Genomic DNA, 20,870 nt, shown 5'->3' with positions numbered 1-20,870 from the left:
GATGGTATACTTTAGAGTCCACCCTATCATTAATTGAGAGAAATAAGGTTAAGATGTTGCCCAAATATTTAACACTTACTGAGAGCTTACTATGTACTTGGTGGTTTAAAGAATTCATTTATTATTCTCAACAGCCCTGTATTATCCCTTTTATCCAGAGACAGAGAGGTTAAGTGCATTTCTCTGGTGACAGATCTGGGTTTGAACTGGGGCATTCTGACTCTAGAATACCTGTTCTTAACCACTAAGTCTCTTTCCAAGCCAGTCTCTCTCTCTCTCTTTCTCCCCCCTCTCCTATTCCCAAAGATAGAATTCTTTGAATGAGTAGAAGATTGATGGTAAAGGAGAATTGGGAAATGTGTTTTATAGCTACTTGGTGCATAATTTTCAGTATTATTACTTGTTTTGTCCTCTAAGTCTTCCCTAGATACCTCTAACCAAACTTTACGTGCAACTTTTACGTCTGAAATTATGCAACTGACATTACATAACATATTGAAACCTTAGTAATGATCTCTTAAAGGAGTAGCTTTCTACTTCTGAAGAGAAACTTGGCCTTTTTAATAAAGATTCTACAAGGAATCTTGTAGAATTGTCTGAACTAGGCTATATAACTAGGTATATGTCCTATAATAATTTTCTCACATTATGAGCAAGAATTTAAATTTAATATCCAGAGACCTTCATACAATAAACTAGTAAACAAGCTTTGCAGTGTATGTGACATCTTATATGGAGCAATAGAACTTTCTGTGATAATGGAAATGTTCTATATATGCACTGTCCAATATGATCACTAGCCACACATGGTTATTAAGCCACCAGTATGTGACTTGCCCAACTAAAATTTTTATTTCATTTTATTTAAATTTAAAAAGCTGCATGTTGCTAATGGCTACTGTATCAAACAGTACAAATAGAGACTTTATTTAAAATATTAAGCAATAATCCTAGTAAATTAATGGAAAAAGAAACATGAATTAACAGTTCACAAAGAGGAAATATTTCTAGTCGACTGGATAGACTTCATATAATATCACTGGTAGCCAAAACCGTAAGTTTATAAATTATTTAAGTATATAAAAAAACATGCAGAGAAGAAAAAATTAAATATAGGCATGTCAGCATTCTAATAATATTATTTTCCATGTTTTTTTAAAATGTATGCTTTTAAAGAAAAATTACCTTTTATACAGTGACCTTTTGGGAGGGACACATCCTCATCTGTATTAATATATAGTTAATTTTTCCAAGTAGGAACCCTTAGTTACTATCACATAATCAACTTTTTTTTTTTTTTTTTAACTAAAGGTCATGTATGGGCAACTTAAGGAAGTTAATGCAAGAATGTGTATCATTAAGGCGTAGGAAAATACACAATCTGAGAGCTTCTAAGAATCCCAAACCAATATAGGATTTTTTTGGAGTTGCAGTGGACTTTTGAAATGATGTAGTCCATATAACATATGTACTTCAGACTGAGTCTGTAAAGATTATAGCCAGTGTCATGACCTTTGGTCTGTAACAGAACCTGAACCCAAACTTAGTTCAGTTTCATTGTTCTTGCTTTTGTATAGCATTTTCTGTAGACTGTATTTCCAAATTTCAGTTATTTGGAAGGACCCCAAGAGCCTAACTGTAAGAACATAAAATGGAAAGAGTACTTCCAAACTGAGAATTATGAGGGGTCTCACATGTGAGGAATGTGGTAGCAGAGGGAAGAGAGGGTACAGCATGCCAAGCCACAGATGCAGAGAGGTGCAGGGTTCGCTCAGGTAGCAACAGGAAATCCAGCCTGGCCAAAGTGTGGGAGGTGTGGGAGGCTAAAAATTAAACTTAAATTGCAAAGATGATTGTGATACTGTAAATAATCTTTACTTTAAAAGGATTATCTGGCCTCTGAGGAAGTTAATATTTTTCTTCTTTTAAGTTGCAGACTCCAGCCTCTTTTGCACAAAGTGTCCAGGAACTAACAATTGCTCTCCAACGGACTGGAGACCCAGCAAACTTGAACCGACTAAGACCCCATTTGGAGCTATTAGCAAACATTGACCCTAGTCCAGGTAAACCTAAGGGACATTAAAGGGCTGTCCTATGTGTACCTCAGTGCTGCTCAATGATTCTTTTAATTATTTTTAGTTACATTTTCCTAGAATTTCCTAGAATGGTTATTCCAGTTTTTTCTACAGTATTTTAGTTCTGGCCTCAGTCTTTTCTGTCTCTTTATTACTTCAACTAATATTTATTTTTTAATACTTTTTACTGTGCTGTTCATTTCACCAGCAAAGTAGATTCTCTCTGGAGCCCTTTATGTTTCCTCTTTCTCTCAGTGTAACATTGTGCTGTATTGTACCATTCTCATCTCTTTTGACTAAACTCAGGTTTTCTCATTTTTTCTAAATCACGTTATTAGTTGCATTTTTTTGGGTACCATTTTTTTCTTCTCTACGGTATCTCATTCCATCAAGTATCTCTCTTATTTTCAACCCTTTTCCTGTTCCTTCTTCTTGACCTGAAATTCTCCCGCCTTCATTTTTCACCTAATACTTCATCTGAGATATGTTCACTTATATTCTATTGCTGTCCTGTGTTCATTCCCACTACTGAACTAAAACCCTCTTAACATTCACTAGTAATTTCCCAGTTTCTAGTTCCAAAGACTTCTTCTCAGTCCTTAAATTACTTCATTTGATAATGTTGTTGACTACTTCCTGGATACAGAAACTCTTGTAATAACTTATATCTGTAGTCTTGTGGTTCTCTTCTGACCTGTCTAAATGCTGGTTCTGTCTTATTTTGACCATTCTTTTCTCTCCTGCCCACCAAAGAGTAGGCTGATTGTGTTCTTGGAATTTTGTTTTCTCTGCACTCTGTTGATGATGGTCATTCATTCCCAGCATCGGGTATTATCTCTTTGTAGATAATGGACTCTCAATATCTCTATCACTATTATGTCTTCATTACTCCAGACCCACTTTCTCAAAGCTCTCTGAGATTCACCATCATCGCCTGATACCTGCTCTTCCTCCTGTGTGCCCTCTCTCTAAATGACCTAATTCTCAAGCTATGTGAGCTTAAAACCTGAGGCTTTTGTGCTACTTCATTTCTTTTCCTTTTGCTTGCTCTACATACCATTCCAGACAACAGGATCTGTCTGTTCTTCTTTCACAATATCCCTTTATCCCATGCCTATTAATGCTGCCTTAGTGAGGCCTCAGTCCTTTTCCTGAGACTGAATGCCTTTCATTCCACTTACTGCTGCAAAATAAATCCCATCTCTTATTTCTACACTCAGAAACTTTCAGTGATACCCCACTGCTTATAGAATAAGGTTTTGAACTCTTGACTGTGGCATTCAGAGCTCTCTAATTTTTTATCAGCTTACCTTTGTAGATTTACTACCAAAACTGCTTAATCAAACCAAATCAGATCTAGTCCTACAACACAGTGATTTTCCCCCTCATTTCTTTGCTTTGATCATTCTGAGCAATGAAAAGAGCACTTTCGCAAGCTCACCACTCCATCAGCTCCCAGCCTGCTTACCTACATCTGTGCAGGTATATTCTGCACGCCTTACCTAAGAGTTGGTAAACTCTCACCTAAGGCAACCTTCTCTTGTGCACTGATATCATCTTGTCAAGTCTGCCCTTCCAGTGTCTCTCTTTCTTATCATCAGTTTTCCTTCTCTAATAGAGCATTTCTATCAGCAAACAAACATACTATTATTCCTCTCACTGTAACACACCTTTGACACCATTTGCCATCCACCTACATTCTATTTCTCTCTTTTTTTATAGCACTCTGTTGAACTCACTGTAACCAGGCTTTTTTATCTCTACCACTTAATCCAGTCTGCTTTTGTCAAGATTACAAGTGACTTTCATGTAGCGGACTCCAAACAGCAGCTCTTGATACTCATTGTATTTGACCTGTTGGCAGCAGTTAACATTGTTGTTTACTTCACTTCTTGTAACATTTTTTTCCACTTGGCTTCCAGGCCACCACTGTCTCTTAGTTTCCTTCTTTCCTGGTAGAATCCTCCTCCTCAGCCTCCTTTGTTGGTTTCTCCTCCCCATAGCTTCTAACCATTTTCCCCCCTAGCCTCTGACTTTTGGAATGCTTCTAGAGTTTAATCCTTATAGCTCTTCTGTTTTCTGTTTACACCCATTCCCTAGAATGTGCTTTAAATATTATTTAAAGTCTCATGACTTTAAATATTATTTATATAACTCATAAATTTACTATATTTCATCAGTTCTGAAGCCCACAGTTTTTTACAGCTCTTAGCATTTCTGAAGTTGGGATGCATTTGTACAAGCACTGATAAAATAATTAGTCTTTTAAAAAAAAATTGGCACATAAAATAATGGCTCGTGTGTTACAGTTGACATTTTAGAACCTGTGAAACACAGTATCTCCAACCCACACCTTCTTCCAGAATTCTTTTGTATATCCACCTGCCTGCTCAATATCCAACATTCTAACCTCTCTGCTTGACTATCAGATAGGAATTTCGAACTTAATCTATTGAAAAGTGAGTTCCAAGCCCTCACCCCATCCCCGTTCCAGTTAGTGGCAGTTCTAGCATTCTGTTTCCTCAGTCCAAAGACCTTGGCAATACCATCCACAACTCACCTTTCTCTCTTAAGGTATATCTACTCCATCAGCATATCCTGTAGGCCCTGCCTTGAAAATCCACTCGGAATCCACCTACTTAACTCTTTCACTGCTACCACCCTTATCTCTCCCTCTTCATGGACCATAGAATAGCCTCCTGTTGTCTGTCTGGTTTGAGCTTAGGTGCCAGAGTGATCCTATTACCCCTCTGCTCAAAAATTCTTCAGGGCTTTTTTCATTCAGTAAAAGCCAACGCCTTTCTATATGACCTCCCAGGCCTCCCAGGATCTGGTCTTCCTTTACCTCTCTCCCCTCGTCCCCTGCTCGTCCATCCACCCTACACTCTCTGGTTTCAGGTCCAGACAGGCCAGGCCTGCTCCCGTGGCAGGGCTCTGCATGTCTCCTCCCTCCTCCTAGGATGTTTTCTCCTGGTGTACGCACAGGCACACTCAACCCTTCCTTCAGGTTTCATCAGATATAACCCTCTCCAGGAGGCCTTCTCAGGCCTCCCTGGCTAAAGCTCTACACGTGCCTGTCTCCCTCTCCTTCTTTGCTCTATTTATTCAACTCATTATTATTGAAATACTTGTATTTTGGTTATTTATCTTACCTATTGTCTGGCTCCTCTCCTTGAGTAGAAGAGATTTTTGTTCTGAGTGCTATGGCTTCCCAGCAGCTAGAACCATCCCTGGGAACAAGATGTTCCAAAGACACTTTCACGTGACGGTCCCTCTGCCTTCTCTGCGCCCTCCTCCTTCCCTTCTTTGCTGTTAAAATTCCAAGTTTCCTCCAAAGACGAGTGCAAATGCCATCACCTGAATCTTTCAGAATGTCTCCAACAGGAGTCAGCTCTACACCTGTGTTCTTCCGTCATTTTATATTTCTTTTTTAAAAATATATCTGTATTGATTTCAGAGAGAGGAAGGGAGAGTGAGAGAGAGAGAGAAACATCAATGATGAGAGAGTTGTCATTGGACGCCCCCAGCTGGGGATCGAGCCCGCAGCCCCGGCATGTGCCCTGACCAGGAATCGAACTGCCATCTCCTGGATCCTTGGTCGATGCTCAAGCACTGAGCCACGCCCAGCCAGGCTTATATCTCTTTTAAAGAAACATTTCATATTTAGCCCTGTGGTTAATTTTTCCTTTATAAAATTTCAGTACTGGCCCTGGACAGATAGCTTACTAAATGAAGAGGATGCATAGCAGAGTTGCTTTATATATTAGTTCTTAAACTTTTAAAATAATTGTTTACCATTACTTGGTTTATACAAAATTTCAAAATAGACATGACAAATTTGTTGACCGTAGGCTGTCCACAGTTAAATTTTGCTTGGTGCACACAGTGTTGGCCTGCACAATATTCTAAATTTTTTTAGGTACCAGCACTTAAAAACTGGGTAATTTTACATACAAATCTCAAATTTCAGCGTTCCCTGAGAAACTGGTGTATCTGGCAGGGCCAGCCTTGCATCCTCACATAACAACCATCAGCTAAAGTTTAATAGTAACTGTGACCTTAGATGTGAAACATACTCTCCAGTTCACAGGGCCTGTCTCTTTCTGTTGTCATTTCCAACACGAAGCATCTATTGACAGTTGACATTTATTGTCTGGTCTACTTAATTCCTTTATGTTACCTTCCCTGTAGCTGTTTGTTTTCAGCCCCAGATTTAGAAGAATACATCTGTTTCTTTAAAACAATGTTTAGGTGAATAAGCTGTTACCTAAAGCTTAACTTGATTTCACTGAAGTGCTTACACATCTCTTTTATAATTTAATATTGAGGAAAACATTGGATAATGTTTAAAAAAATGTATTTTTATTTGTTGTGTAGATGCTCCTCCTCCTACTTGGGACCAGCTCGAAAATGGACTGGTTGCTGTGCGTACAGTGGTACATGGGCTGGTTGATTATATCCAGAACCATAGCAAGAAAGGCGCGGATCAACAGCAGGTAAGGGACACAAGCCAGCAAGGTGACATGAGCACTTTGAGACTCTGACTGTAGAAACTATATAGTAGGTTAGTGTGGTTAGCAGCCAGTTTACTGGATTAGCCTTGTATTTTATGTGACAACATTGAGTGAAATAATTCTTGTTGGTCTAATGTGCTGGACTCACTTTTCACATTGGATGTAGCAGCATTTGGTTCTCTGCTAAAGTTTATTCCATTTAAACCAAATTATTTTCTTTGGTTACTATTACATCTCTGTTTGACAATAGTTATCGCTTTTTAGTGCTAATGCTATATTTCTCCCAGTACTGTTCACGCATTTGTAAATGCTTTTTCTATATTAGTGTTTTAACATTTTCATTCTTAATATCTGTTACGCCAGTGGGCCAATTTTTCCTCAAATATTTTTAAATGAAATATATGACAGCAAAATATAATAGATCATGTGGCTGGAGTTTTTTTTGTTTTGTTTTGTTTTTTAATATATCTCTATTGATTTCAGAGAAAGGAAAAGAGAGGGAGAGAGAGAGATGGAAACATCAATGATGAGAGAGTCATTGATCGAGCCCGCAACCGGGGCATGTGCCCTGACCAGGAATCGAACCCCGATCGCCTGGATCCTAGGTGGACGCTCAACCGCTGAGCCACGCCCAGCTGGGCGTGGCTGGAGTTTTTAATTTTACTCTCCAAAATTTTGTTTTGCTCTCAGGTTCTATGTTAGGTTCACTTTTTATTTTGTAGTAAACTTGAGAAATTAAAACTTTGTTATTAATTTATCTGGCTCAGGTAAATATTAACGATAGATTATTTACTATTATTTTGTTTGGGAAGCAAGAAATATTAAAACTGTCCTAAGTAGAATAATATGGATATAATTATCCTAATCAATCTAAGCACAGATGTTTTGATTCAGAAACAAAAGAAATTAAAACCTATTGTTAACTCCCTGTTCTAGTAGACATGAAAAATGTAACAAAAATAGTAAGGTTAACCTTTAAATTCTGCCAGTAAATGATAAAATACATTAAATTTTATTTTGCTTAGTATCACGTTTGATATTAACTCCCAAATTCGTTGTCCTCCCTTATCACTGAGTTGTAAATAATGAGTTTCATTTGTACCTTTGGAGATACGTTGAGTCCTTGATTTAATCTACATGTCGAGAATTGGTTACAGAATATTTGTCAGTTATAGGACCTATTGTAGATTTGTGGTGTGTTATAAAAAACATAAGTGTACTCTACTAAACTTTGTTCAAAACAAGTATTAGAAGACAGTTTAAACATTTGAAATTCCAGTGGTTGGTTCATTATAAAACCCAGAAAGAAGATCATAGAACTCCCATGAGATTTAATCAAGAATTTATGTGATAGTACATGTTTGAGAACATATCAGAAAATCTGGAGTACATTCTTTATAATTAACTTATTTATTTTGGGACTCTGAGACTTCAGACAGAATGACTTTCCAGTGTTTTTGCTCTGGGCAGTCTAGGTAAGTATGTGAATCAATCTGAATTATTTATCTAGATTATCAAGATCCTAAAATGGCAGTGAAAATTTTTCATCTGTTTTTAATGTTTAATGTCTTAATTTTGGTCTTAGCCTCCACAACACAGCAAATACAAAACATACATGTGTCGAGACATGAAGCAGAGAGGAGGATGCCCCCGGGGGGCCAGCTGTACGTTTGCACACTCACAGGAGGAACTGGAAAAGTAAGTGCAGACAGTCACTAGACTCAGCCTCCTAACAGAATAAGGTAGAATTGTTCAGTAGGATAACTTGCTGCCCTTGAAAACCACAAGAAGGGTAAGTAGGTACATTCTCTTTCATGAACAGGAAATGTTTAGAAAGTAATACAGAATTTTATTTATTTTTAAAATTAAAAAAATAAATAGGTCTTTATTGATTTCAGAGAGAGGAAGGGAGAGGGAGAGAAAGAGTTGAAACATCAGTGATGAGAGAGAGTCATCATTGATCGGCTGCCTCCTGCAGGCCCCCGACTGGGGATCAAGCCCGCAATCTGGGCATGTGCCCTGACTGGGAATCAACCATGATCTTCTGGATCCTAGGTCGATACTCAGCCTCTGAGCCATGCCCGGCCAGGCAGTAATACAGAATTTTGAAAAAACAAGTAGTTTTTTCAGCTTTCATTATATCATGCCTAAAAGTAGGAAACCGTTTATGGTTAATTGAATCTAGGAGTAAGTGATTCTCACTACCAAAATAATGAAAGTTCTAAGAATTTTCATCAGCTTTAACTGACTCATTTTAACTAATTGAATAGTGCATTACCAATGGAAAAATTGACTCTTTGCTCTATTAAAGAAATTATTTTATTTCCAGGTTCAGTTTCACAGATTTCATTCAAATTTCAAGGACCTGATAATTCTAATGATGTTAAATTTTCCAGCACATAGTAGAAAGAAAGAAAAACCTTTTATTTTTTGTAAAACCAATAATACTAAGTTTGATAAACATAGCACAATTAAACTACAAATTCATCTCACATATTAACATTTTTTAAATCCCAAATATTAAACTTAGAATTCAGTAATACATTAAAATAGATTCCATGGCTAACTATAAAGATAGTACAATATTAGTTAATATAGGTTAGAGAAGAAACACCTTGTGATTATATCCAAAGATTCCAAAAAGGATTTGAATAAAATACATTTGTGTTCTTGGTTTTGCTTTTGTAATTTTGGTTTTGGTGTGTGCCTTTGCCATTTATATAGATTTCGTAAAATGAACAAACGCCTGGTTCCCAGAAGACCCCTGAGTGCCTCTTTGGGTCAGCTTAATGAGGTGGGCCTGCCTTCAGCAGCTATCCTTCCAGACGAAGGTGCAGTGGATCTGCCTAGCCGAAAACCCCCTGCTCTGCCCAATGGGATTGTGTCAGCAGGGAACACAGTAACGCAGCTAATTCCACGAGGGACAGACCCCAGCTACGATTCTAGTCTGAAACCAGGAAAGATAGATCATCTGAGCAGCAGTGCCCCTGGATCCCCTCCTGATCTGTATGTCATTTTCTTAACTTTTAAAGTTTCTTTGTAAACACAAAGTAGAGGGAAGGAAGAATAATCAGTGTTTCTTTTAAATTCATTTTGGCCATTTTGTTGTTTTTCATTTCTATTTCTTGTGTTACTGATTTTTTAAGAAAGCGTGGGTGAAATAAGATCAAAGTTTGTAAATTTTGTAGAAGGAATGACTATTGGAAGAAAACAGTTGCTCAAATCATGACAGTTTTTTTTTTAATGTTTAACAATTTATGTACATTGAGAGACCTTAAACTTGACTTGCACAATTTTATTCCCATAGGCTAGAAGCTGTCCCCAAGAGTATTTCTGCCTTACCTGTGAATCCGCATCCTGTACCTCCAAGGGGACCAACAGACCTGCCTCCTATGCCTGTCACCAAACCCCTTCAGATGGTACCACGGGGTTCACAGTTATATCCTGCACAGCAGGCAGATGTGTATTATCAGGATCCTCGAGGAGCCGTTCCACCATTTGAACCAGCACCATATCAGCAGGGTAGTGATCTTTCCTTTATTGCACTCACTTTTCTTAGGAGTTATGAGTCCAATTCCAGAAAGAGTGATCATATTTGCAGTGGCCTCCTTAAGATAAGTGTATTTTTTAATACTTTGGAAAAAACAGATTTTATGAATAAATGAAGTAGCAGAGCTATAAAAGAAAATTGCCTTAACTCCTAAAAGCAGTCATAGTTAATTATGTTCATATACAGGGGTTGGCAAAAATAGGTTTACAGTTGTAATCCAAGGAAATTGTACAGTGATTAATAAATAATAATACAAGATTAACCTCTTTTCCCTACTCACAACTGTTATTTTTGCCCACCCCTGTATTTATGGAAATAACAAATCACCCAAGTAGACAATGGAAATTTGCTAAGGCAGTATATATTTTCCTGACCAAAATTTTTTTCAATATTATAGTGGGTATAAAGTAAATAACCACTATACCCAGTATATTTTTCTTTCTATCAGTTATCACCTAATATTTTTCTGGGTCCTGAAGTATATATGAAAAAGGCAGCATACATATAGAGAGTTTATAGTGTAGAATCAGTATTAGTAAAGAATAGAAAACTGTGTGTGAGCATGTGTGTATGTGTGGGCATACCCCAGAGATAGTTCAGGTTGTTTCAGACCACCGCAATAAAGTAAGACACAACTTTTTTGGTTTCTCGGTATATATAAAAGTTATGTTTACACTATACTGTAGTCTATTAATGTGTGTGATAAGCATTATGTCTAAAAAATACTATATTGGTAAAAAATGCTCACCATCATCTGGGCCTATTGGGAAAATGGCTCTGGTAGACTTGCTCTTCAGGGTTGCCACAGACTGTCAAGTTGTAAAAAAAAAAACAGTTATTTGTGAAACTCAATAAGTGAAGTACAGTCAAACATATATATGCCTATATATGTGTGTATATGTGTGTTAAAAATTAGATGTTCAATTGTGGTGGTTAATATTAGTGTGGTAGAAATTAACTGCAAGACTCAGGGGAGATCAGAGAGCTTGAGGAATTAAAGGGACTTTATGGGAAAATGCCCTAAGTAGAGGGTGCGGGAATAGAAAGAATAATTTACTAGTGGATTGCAAAAATGAGACTAGAGTCACTAAGGAGAAAGACCATTATTAATCTAGGTGTGAGTGTTGAGATCTGAATTAATATTGTGGGAAAGAAGAAGAGGGATTTTAGAAACTAGACAGATTTGAAAAACTAGCCAGTTTTAATGATAATACTAGGTATAGAGAATGAAGGAGAGGAGATGACTGAGGTTTCATGTATATAATTCATATGAAAAAAATAAACACCCACTTTTTATTTTTCATTTTTAAAAGTGTATCTTTATTGATTTCAGAGAGAGGAAAGGAGAGAGAGAGATAAAAACATCAATGATGAGTCATCATTGATCGGCTGCCTCCTGCAGGCCCCAGACTGGGGATTGAGCCTGCAGTCTGGGCATGTGCCCTGACTGGGAATCGAACCACAGTCTCCTGGATCCTAGGTCGATGCTCAACCGCTGAGCCATGCCCAGCCTGGCTGTATCTTCCTTTTAGCCATCCATTACAGGAAGAACCCAACTACTTTTGTTGAAGTGACCTTAAACACAGTGTCTCAGGGTTTGAGAATTACTAGAAAGAGATTTAATGCAGGAAGTTTAGGTGTTTATAAAATCAGTGGAAGGTGCTGGAAAAGCAGGTTTAAGCTAGGCCTCCCAGAGTAAGTTCCAGAACTAGCTGCAGAAAGAACCTTGTTACAGTGAAGAAGCAGTAAAAATTGGAAACTTCTGTCCTTAACTGCTAGCTCCAGAATCACATCACTTGAGGCAGAAGTCTGAAAATTGGGAAGCCACTCTAGAGGATGCAGTAGCTGCTAGGTCTGCACCAGATCTCCTTCCAGGTAACTCAGTGGCACATTCAGAACTCTCATGCAAGTGAGTGATTTGTGCAACCTGAGCTTCAGGGAAATGTAGTTGTGTGTGTTTTTCATTGCTTGCATTGTGTTAAGGCACACCTGAAAGAAAGTCAAACAATTGAGAGAGCCAATCTATTGTAGATTCTATATTAGTTTTTTTCCAGTAACTTTTATGGACAATTTTTACATGTTATTTTTCATAAAGCTAACCTGAGTATATAGCAGAGGGGGCAACATCTAAAGAAATGAGTGGATTGTTAATTATCTAGTGCTGAAATATTATAGTAGACAAAGTCTTATATAGAAAACTAGATTGGCTCACTATTGCTCTGGTTGCTCTTCTGTAACATACAGGTGTGTACTACACTGCACCACAGTGTGTGTCCCGCTTTGTCCGACCTCCACCATCTGCTCCTGAGCCCGGTCCTCCCTATTTGGATCATTACCCACCCTACCTCCAAGATCGTGTTGTAAACTCTCAATATGGCACACAGCCACAACAGTACCCACCTATGTACCCACCACACTATGATGGCCGTCGAGTATACCCTGCTCAGTCTTATGCAAGAGAGGAGATATTTCGAGAAAGCCCCATACCCATTGAGATTCCACCTGCAGCAGTACCATCCTATGTACCAGAATCCAGAGAAAGATACCAACAGGTGGAGGGTTACTATCCAGTGGCTCCTCATCCAACTCAGATCAGACCTTCGTACATCAGAGTATGCTGGGGTTTTTCTTATTATTACATAGATTTAATTTACTTATTGCTTAGAGTGACTTTTTTTGTTGTTTTTTAAGAAAGCGTGCCTTTATTTTTATCTTGTCATAATTTGGGTAGGTTTTTGTTTTAAATTAAACTATTAAAGGGGAAAAATTCTCACTGCACTCTCACTAGTAACTGTTCTTAGTTCCTGAACTTTAGATGGCTTTATTAACAATCCTAGATCTATTTGGAAATTATGGTGTCTGGCCAAGAAAACAAAACTTAAATTTAGCTTTTTGGGAAATCCTGAGAATTTTGGGGGGTTTTGTTTTGCTTTAAGTCTTGGTATTTCCAAATGTTAAGATGAGTATACAAGCTACTGCTTATTTAAAATATGTGCTAAATAAATTAATGTGTTTTGAAATTCTTTTCAGTTTTTCCTAACCTTTTCATTTTCAGGAGCCTCCTTATAGCCGGCTTCCTCCTCCCCAGCCGCACCCTAGTCTAGATGAGCTACATCGAAGACGAAAGGAAATAATGGCCCAACTAGAGGAACGGAAAGTGATCTCTCCACCTCCTTTTGCACCTTCACCAACATTGCCTCCTACCTTCCACCAAGAGGATGTAAGTGCATCATTTTTAGTCTCAGTTATTCATTTTTTCCTTATCAGTGTGGTTTTCATGTCCTGTTTAAGTGGTCTTTGCCTATTCTCAAGGTATGAAAATATTTTCCTTTGTTCTAAAAGGTTTACTATTTTATTTCCCATTTAGATCTACAGTCTGTCTAGAATTGATTTTTGTATTCTAGTGTGTTAGGTGTTAAGGTGAATTTTTCTCCCCAAAGGATGTCTCATTGAAGACCATCCTTTCCCCCAGGGTCCTGCAGTCACCTTTGTCATGGTTAGGTGACTAGATATGTTTCTGGATGCATATTTCTATGTCCTTACACCAATACCGCATTGTCTTAGTGTAGTTTTATAATACATCTTAATATTTGGTGATGTTTATTTTTCAGTTTTGTTCTTCTTTATGGTTACCTTTGCTGTTCTTGGTCCTTGCAATTTTCAGACACATTTCAGAATCAGCATTCTGTTGTCCACAAAAATATCTGCTGCAATTTGTATTAGGATTACATTGACTCTGTGGATCTGAGCTGGCTAGTGTGTAACCCACTAGCCACATGTGGCTAATGAGTGCTTAAAATGTGGCTAGTCCAGCCCAGCCGGGCATGGCTCAGTGGTTGAGCATCGACCTAGGATCCAGGAGATCGGGGTTCGATTCCCGGTCAGGGCACATGTCCGGCTTGCGGGCTAGGCAGCCGATCAATGACTCTCTCGTCATTGATGTTTCTATCTCTCTCTCTCCCCCCCCTCCTTTCCTCTCTCTGAAATCAATAAAGATATATATATTTTTTAAATTCACATGTGCTGTAAGCATAAAATATATGCTGGGTCTGAAGATTTAGTACCCCCAATAGTAAAATACCCCATTAATATATTTCTGTTAAAGTGGTAATGCTCTGGATGTATTAATTTTAAAAATATGTGTTATTAAAATGAATTTCACCTGTTTCTTTTTATTTTTTTAATGTGGCTACTAGAAAATTTTAAATGATATGTGAGTCTCATTATATTTCCATTAGACAGCGTTGCTTTAGATCCATTTCAGGAGAATTGACATCTTGTCACTATTGAGTCTCCAGGAGCATGGTCTTCTCGCCTCTTACTTGGATCTTTAATTTCTCTCCGTTATGCCATGTGTCATATAGTTTTCATTTTTGCACATCTTTCATTAAACTTATATTCAGCAGCCTTGCTAAATTTCCTTATTAATTTCAGTATTTGTTGGATTTTTTTGGATATTTTATGCACACAGTCATAACCTCAGTGAGTAGTGACCATTTCTCTTTTTTCTTTTCAACCTTTATGTCTTTTTTTTTTCTCGCCTTGTGATAGCTGGTCCTCCAGAGTTGTTTTGTTATTCAGTACAAGGGATCAGAGCACGTATTCTTGACTTATTTGCAGTCTTTAGTGACTGAAGCTTTTAATAATTCATCATTATGTTTGCTTTTTTTTGTAGATAACTTTTATCAAATTAATGAAATTCTCCTCTTCTTAGTTTTATACTATTTTTATAAGTGAGATATGTCAAAGATTTATTTACATAATGAGGAAAGTAGCAGGATAGTAAAGTTGATTCAAAGAATAGGACAGGTTAGTATAGTAGTGAATGGCAGAAAAAAAGAACGCTGAAATAGGTTGCTAGAACAAGCTGATTAAAGTGCTAGAGGGCAATAAACCGTAACATTGGGGGTTATCTTCTTTCCATTTCTACAGGACACTGCTAGTGGTCGTCATGAATGAATGTTATCTTTTTAATGTCTACAGGGTCTATTGTGGCATTCATTTTTCCACTTCTGATAGTGGTAATTTTTTTCAGTCTTGCTAGGGACTTACCAACTTTGTCTTTTCAAAAAACCAGCTCTTTGCTTTGTTGATCTTACATATTTTGGTTTGTTGATTATACATACTGCCTGAGTTTAGTGTGTGTGTGTGTGTGTGTGTGTGTGTGTGTGTGTGTGTGTATACACACACGTTTTTTACATCAAATAGATTTTCTTAGCAGTGTTCCAGTTGCAAATGTAAGGAACCATCAGGTCACATATAATAAACAGTAACCTTTTGGGTCTGAAAATGATCTACTAAATAAAAGTTGTTTACAGTGTCTAGCTTTCCTGTCTAAACACTTTGGGTGAATTATCCATAATAATGTATATTAATTAGTAAAGTCATAACATCTATTAATGGAACTTTACTTGTAAAGTATAAACATTACATGGTTTTTTTTGAAAACAGTATATTAGAGACATCCCAGAACCTTGTTATGCCATACTGTTTTTTAAGCAATATGGACAGCAATATGACACTGTGAAAAGGGAGCTAATTTTGGAATCAAACAGCTTTGATGTTTAGCTGTGTCACTCAGTGTGTGATCTTTTCTAAGTTCCCTAGGTTCCCTGAACCCTGAGGCTCAGGTTTCTCCATTTGTAAATCAAGTATAGTCAAGCCTACTCATAGTGATATGGTGAAGATTAAAGAGACAAGGCATATGGCATATAGCAGGCATTCAGTGAATAATAACTAGTTACTGACATACAAAGCTACATACCCTTGAACAACATGTGGGTTAGGGGCGCCAACCCCTGTGAAGTCAAAAATTCGAGTGTAATTTTTGACTTCTTAAAATCTTTACTACTGTACAGTTGTCCCTCGATATCTGTGGGGGATTGGTTTCAGCAGACACCCCATATCAGTATCCACGGATGCTCAAGGCCCTTGTATAAAATGGTGTAGAACTATGTATAGATTTGGCCCTCTGTATCCACGGATGCAAAACCCGGGAATACGGGGCCAACTGTATGTTTATTAAAAACACTGTGTATAGTGGACCTACACAGTTCAGAATCTTGTTCATGGCTCAACTGTATTTAAACTTCAGTTCTGATCATAAACAACATACATAGAGTTGTGGTAACTTTATATATTGTAAAAATACGTAACAAATTTCTCCAAAATCCCATTTTTTTATATCACTGTCAGTTTATTAGGTACTTCAACTTTTCTATGGGTGAACTAACATTTTTAATAGTATCATATAGTAATATATCTTGAGGTTCTGTGTGTGTTTTGTATTTTTTTGTTTGTTATTTTTGTGTTCACTTAACTAATTATCCTGCTTGTCTTTCTGTGTCAGTATATAAACTTTTCTCATTCTTTTTAATAGCCACAAAATACATTGTGGTCAGAAGAAAAGTACTTGTTAGTAGGTCACGTCTCTAAAAAACTAGCTGTTCTACATGAAGTTTGTAAGTGGAGGAGAAATGAAAAAGGAGACGGAGTTTTTAAAATAGATGTAGGACAAAAAAAAGCAAAAGACATATTAACCATAGAAATAGGAGTTGTGGTTGAAAATGAGTGATATTTGGAAACAGCAGACCCTGTGCCACTCAGAAGACCAAAAATGATGACTCAGAAAATAGAAGATTGTTTTAGATTGCGGGGGGAGGGGCATATAGAGCCACTTAAGTGTACCAGTAGCCCTTAGGGATCAGTTATGTATCTGTGATGAAGCAAAAGCAGCATTGAAGTTATAGTTCTAGCACTTCCCTGGGCTGGTGGAGCCCTGGTAAGATCACCTGTGCTGTCTCACATGGACTTGAGGAACATATGAGAGAGAGAGTGTGCATAAAAGCACTTTAAAAACGGCAAAGCATTACACAAGCGCGAATGTTACAATTTTAGTAAAAATATGTTAGACCTACAATGGCTATTCTGTTATTACATAATTTCAGAACTCATCTTGAGAAAACAAAATTAGGCATCTTATCCTTTTCATTGAATTAGCCTCAGGACCAGAATTTTTTCAAGATAGGAATTAATACTGTTAAAATGATTTCAGTAAAAGTTATTACCACATAGAACATAACTATGTAGAACATGCACTATAAATAACATTGAAAATAGTTTTAACGCCCTTGTTTATCTGGAATGTTCTTGAAAGAAACATTGAAGGGAGGGTTTAGCAAAACTAGAGGGCTTGGTACGTACTTGCTTACCTGTTGACTTCATTGAATGACAGAGAGGATGATCACACCTCAAAATGCCTAGTTTGATTCCTAGAAAGACACTGGGGTACTTACTTCTTTTTTGACCTGCTAACAAAATGTAAAGTCTAAACATCATTCCTCACTTGTTTTATAATCTGCAAAAATCTGTTGTGATAAATAGCCATCATTATGTTGTTTCAGCATGATCTAAGAAATCCCTGCTTTTTCTGTGTTGTTACTCATAGACCCATTTCCTATATTTTCTTTCTTTTTTTCTTGTCTGTAGTTATTGGATGAACATGACTTGAAGGTAGCTGGGAAATACAAAGGAAATGACTATAGCCAGTACTCTCCCTGGTCATGTGACACCATCGGCTCCTACATTGGAACCAAAGATGCAAAACCCAAAGATGTTGTGGCAGCAGGGAGTGTGGAAATGATGGTATGTGTAATAACTAAGCCATAATTAGTACAAGCCAAGATAACAAAATAAATTACCCCCTATTACAGTACAGACACATAATTGAGCTTTGCTTAAGAGTTTCAGGCCATATTCTATACTATGCGATTGAATTATATTTAAACTATTTCTTTGTTTTTTTCAGGTGTAAATAAAAATACTTTAATACTTATCTAGACAAAGAAGAACATTTATTATATTTCTACACAGCTAGCAGTTTAGAACCAAAATTAAATTATTTTGCATAATTAATCAAGATCATTGATTTCTTGTCCAAGTAAATTATAAGTCTTTTACAACTTTGAAGTTTAAACAACAAAGTTGAATCTAGTGAACAATAGTAGTTTCTGAGTCAGAATTGTAGCTACTTAGCCTTAAGTGAGCTGTGGTATACTGAAATGTGCCACTTATGCTATTTTGTTTTTTAACAAAAAATAATGTAACATCAGTGTATCCAAGCTTAAAATATACCACTATTTTATCTTAATTGCTTCTTTATTTTTTAAAGAAATAAAACTTTACAAAAGTAGTTAAATCCTCCTTTATTTGCCTGGCGAATCTCATTTTCCCTTCCCTCCTTCCCTGGAGGTAGCCTCTACCCTAAATTATCATTTCATGTATAATTTTATACTTCCTAAACAATTTTGTTTTGCATGTTTATATACCTTGTATATTTTATATACTTTAGTTTGCATTTTCACTCAGCAGTGCTTTTGAGATGTATCCAAATTTATACCTATAGTTCAAGTTCATTCATTTTCATTGCTTTTATCCGATACCATTAGGTAACTGAAATCCTACAATAAATATATATGTGAATTATTTATTTTCCTGTTGGATATTTAGGCTATTTTCAATCTTTTACTATTATGTACTCTGCTACAATGAACATTTCTGTGTATGTCTCCTTGTGCACATGCATGAAAATTATGCTTAGAAGTGGTATTGCTGTGTTGAAAGGTATGCCTCGACTATTGTTAAACATTTGCCCTTATTAACTGTAACAGAGGTTTTCTAGGTTATTATATTGGCTTTCATAGACAAATACTTGTCAGTTGGTTGAAAGAAAACCAATTCTTGGTAATAGAAAAGGAAGACTTAGATGGTAATACTGCTATAAATGAATGAAGTGATATGTATAGCATAAATATAATTAGATGCCAGAGGGAGGGAGAGAGGAAAGGAGGGAGAGAAAGAGGGAGGCAGACAAATAGACAGAAAGGGGTATAGAGGAGGAAGAAGCAAAAATGAACTTTTTGTTTTTGTTTTTTTTTTTTTAAATATATCTTTATTGATTTCCGCGAGAGGAAAGGAGAGGGAGGGAGAGAGACAGAAACAGCAATAATGAGAGAGTCATTGATCGAGCCCACAACCCGGGCATGTGCCCTGACCGGGAATCGAACCCTGATAGCCTGGATCCTATGTCGACGCTCAACCGCTGAGCCATGCCCGGCCGGGCGAACTTCTTGTTTTTCTATGGTGGGATTAGGGACATGTTTTTAGGCCATAGAAAACAGCCTGTCTAAGAACAGGAATGAAATGAGGAGGTAGAGATAAACAGGAACCCTTGCTTTGTACCTGGCTTTTAGAAATGGTTATTATATTAAAGTAACAAATATTAGCAAAATAAAACTCATTTTTTAAAATATATGTTTTTATTGATTTCAGAGAGAGGAAAGGAGAGGGAGAGATAGAAACATCAGTGATGAGAGAGAATCATTGATTGGCTACTGCCTGCATGCCCCCTACTGGGGATGGAGCCCACAATGTGGGCATGTGCCCTGACCAGGAATCAAACCATGACCTTCAGGTTCATGGGTTGATGCTCAACCACTGAGCCATGCCAGCTGGGCAAAACTCATTTTCTTAAATCAGTAAATAATAAAAAGGTTTGCAAACCTAACCTGGATATAATTGAAAATCTCCTAAATGGGTGAAAGAAGTCTAGCACAGTGTCTCTCAGATATGAATGTCCACATAAATTACCTACAAATCTGTTAAAATGCAGGTTCAAGTTGAGTGAGATTGGGGTGGGACCTGAGAGTACTTTTCTAATGACTTCCCAAACAATGCTGTTGCTGCTGGTCTCCACACTATATACTTTGAGTAGCAAGGGTCTGGAATTAGATTTCTACTTCTGTTTATTTTGGTACTTATTTCTTTCTGACTGGAATCCCTCTGAAAAACCTGTGTTGGCACTTATATTTTTCAAACAATGTGTTTCTAACTATTGAGTTTTGAAATTAACTGATTGGGTCATGATGAGCCTTTCTTTAAAGAAATGAATTAGAGCCCGGCCTGTGTCGCTGAGCATTGACCTATGAACCAGGAGGCCATGGTTCATTTCAGTTCCCAGGCAGGGCACATGCCTGGGTTGTGGGCTCGATCCCCAGCAGGGGGAGTACAGGAGGCAGCTGATCGATGATTCTCTCTCATCATTGATGTTTCTATCTTTCCCTCTCCCTTCCTCACTCTGAAATGAATAAAAAAATATATTAAAAAAAGAAATGAATTAGAATAAAAATATAAATACAAGAGTACATTTCATATAGTAAGGGTATTTGTCATGAAATTATATTTGAATGTATATATGGGCTGGGTCATGATGTAAACTATATTTCTTACTGTGGAATGGTCAGAGGTTTAAAAAGTGATGTCTTATATGACAGCCAAAGGCAACTAATGATTTTAGTCTTACCAGTAAGAACATTATACTCTTTTTCAATCTGGCTATAGAGCTAGAGGAAATTATATTAGAGACCTAACTGTGGGGTGGATTTCTCATTTTACTTATCAGAATGTGGAGAGTAAAGGAATGAGAGACCAGCGGTTGGATCATCAGAGAAGAACCACAGAAACCAGTGATGATGACCTCATCCCATTTGGAGACCGACCAACAGTATCTCGGTTTGGTGCCATCTCTCGAACTTCCAAAACAATATATCAGGGTGCTGGCCCAATGCAGGCTATGGCACCTCAGGGAGCTCCCACAAAATCTATTAACATTTCAGGTAAGAATCTCAGGGGTAAGCTCAACTAGAGGATTCATAGACATGACCCCAGTACCCT

The 20,870-nt window shown here is 37.2% G+C and overlaps 1 protein-coding gene across 11 annotated transcripts in view; it reads left to right on the top strand.

The window, feature by feature from the left end:
• RC3H1 (ring finger and CCCH-type domains 1) overlaps positions 1-20,870 on the top strand; it is a 54,173-nt gene that overhangs the window by 27,582 nt on the left and 5,721 nt on the right. For 4 of the 11 annotated variants that reach the window (XM_081121355.1, XM_081121356.1, XM_081121353.1 and 1 more), the window contains exons 7-15: positions 1,931-2,063; positions 6,453-6,571; positions 8,175-8,287; positions 9,314-9,595; positions 9,897-10,111; positions 12,384-12,751; positions 13,195-13,359; positions 17,628-17,783; positions 20,599-20,812. In XM_081121355.1, coding sequence (XP_080977481.1) covers positions 1,931-2,063; positions 6,453-6,571; positions 8,175-8,287; positions 9,314-9,595; positions 9,897-10,111; positions 12,384-12,751; positions 13,195-13,359; positions 17,628-17,783; positions 20,599-20,812 — 1,765 coding nt within the window. Of the gene's footprint in view, positions 1-1,930; positions 2,064-6,452; positions 6,572-8,174; positions 8,288-9,313; positions 9,596-9,896; positions 10,112-11,918; positions 12,015-12,383; positions 12,752-13,194; positions 13,360-17,627; positions 17,784-20,598; positions 20,813-20,870 lie in introns of all 11 variants that reach the window. The other 7 variants (XM_081121351.1, XM_081121348.1, XM_081121347.1 and 4 more) reach the window with 3 other exon arrangements.

The sequence above is a fragment of the Miniopterus schreibersii genome (genome assembly GCF_964146895.1).
Source record: "Miniopterus schreibersii genome assembly, chromosome: 19".
NCBI lineage: Eukaryota > Metazoa > Chordata > Mammalia > Chiroptera > Miniopteridae > Miniopterus > Miniopterus schreibersii.
This window is presented reverse-complemented; position numbering and strand designations above follow the sequence as displayed.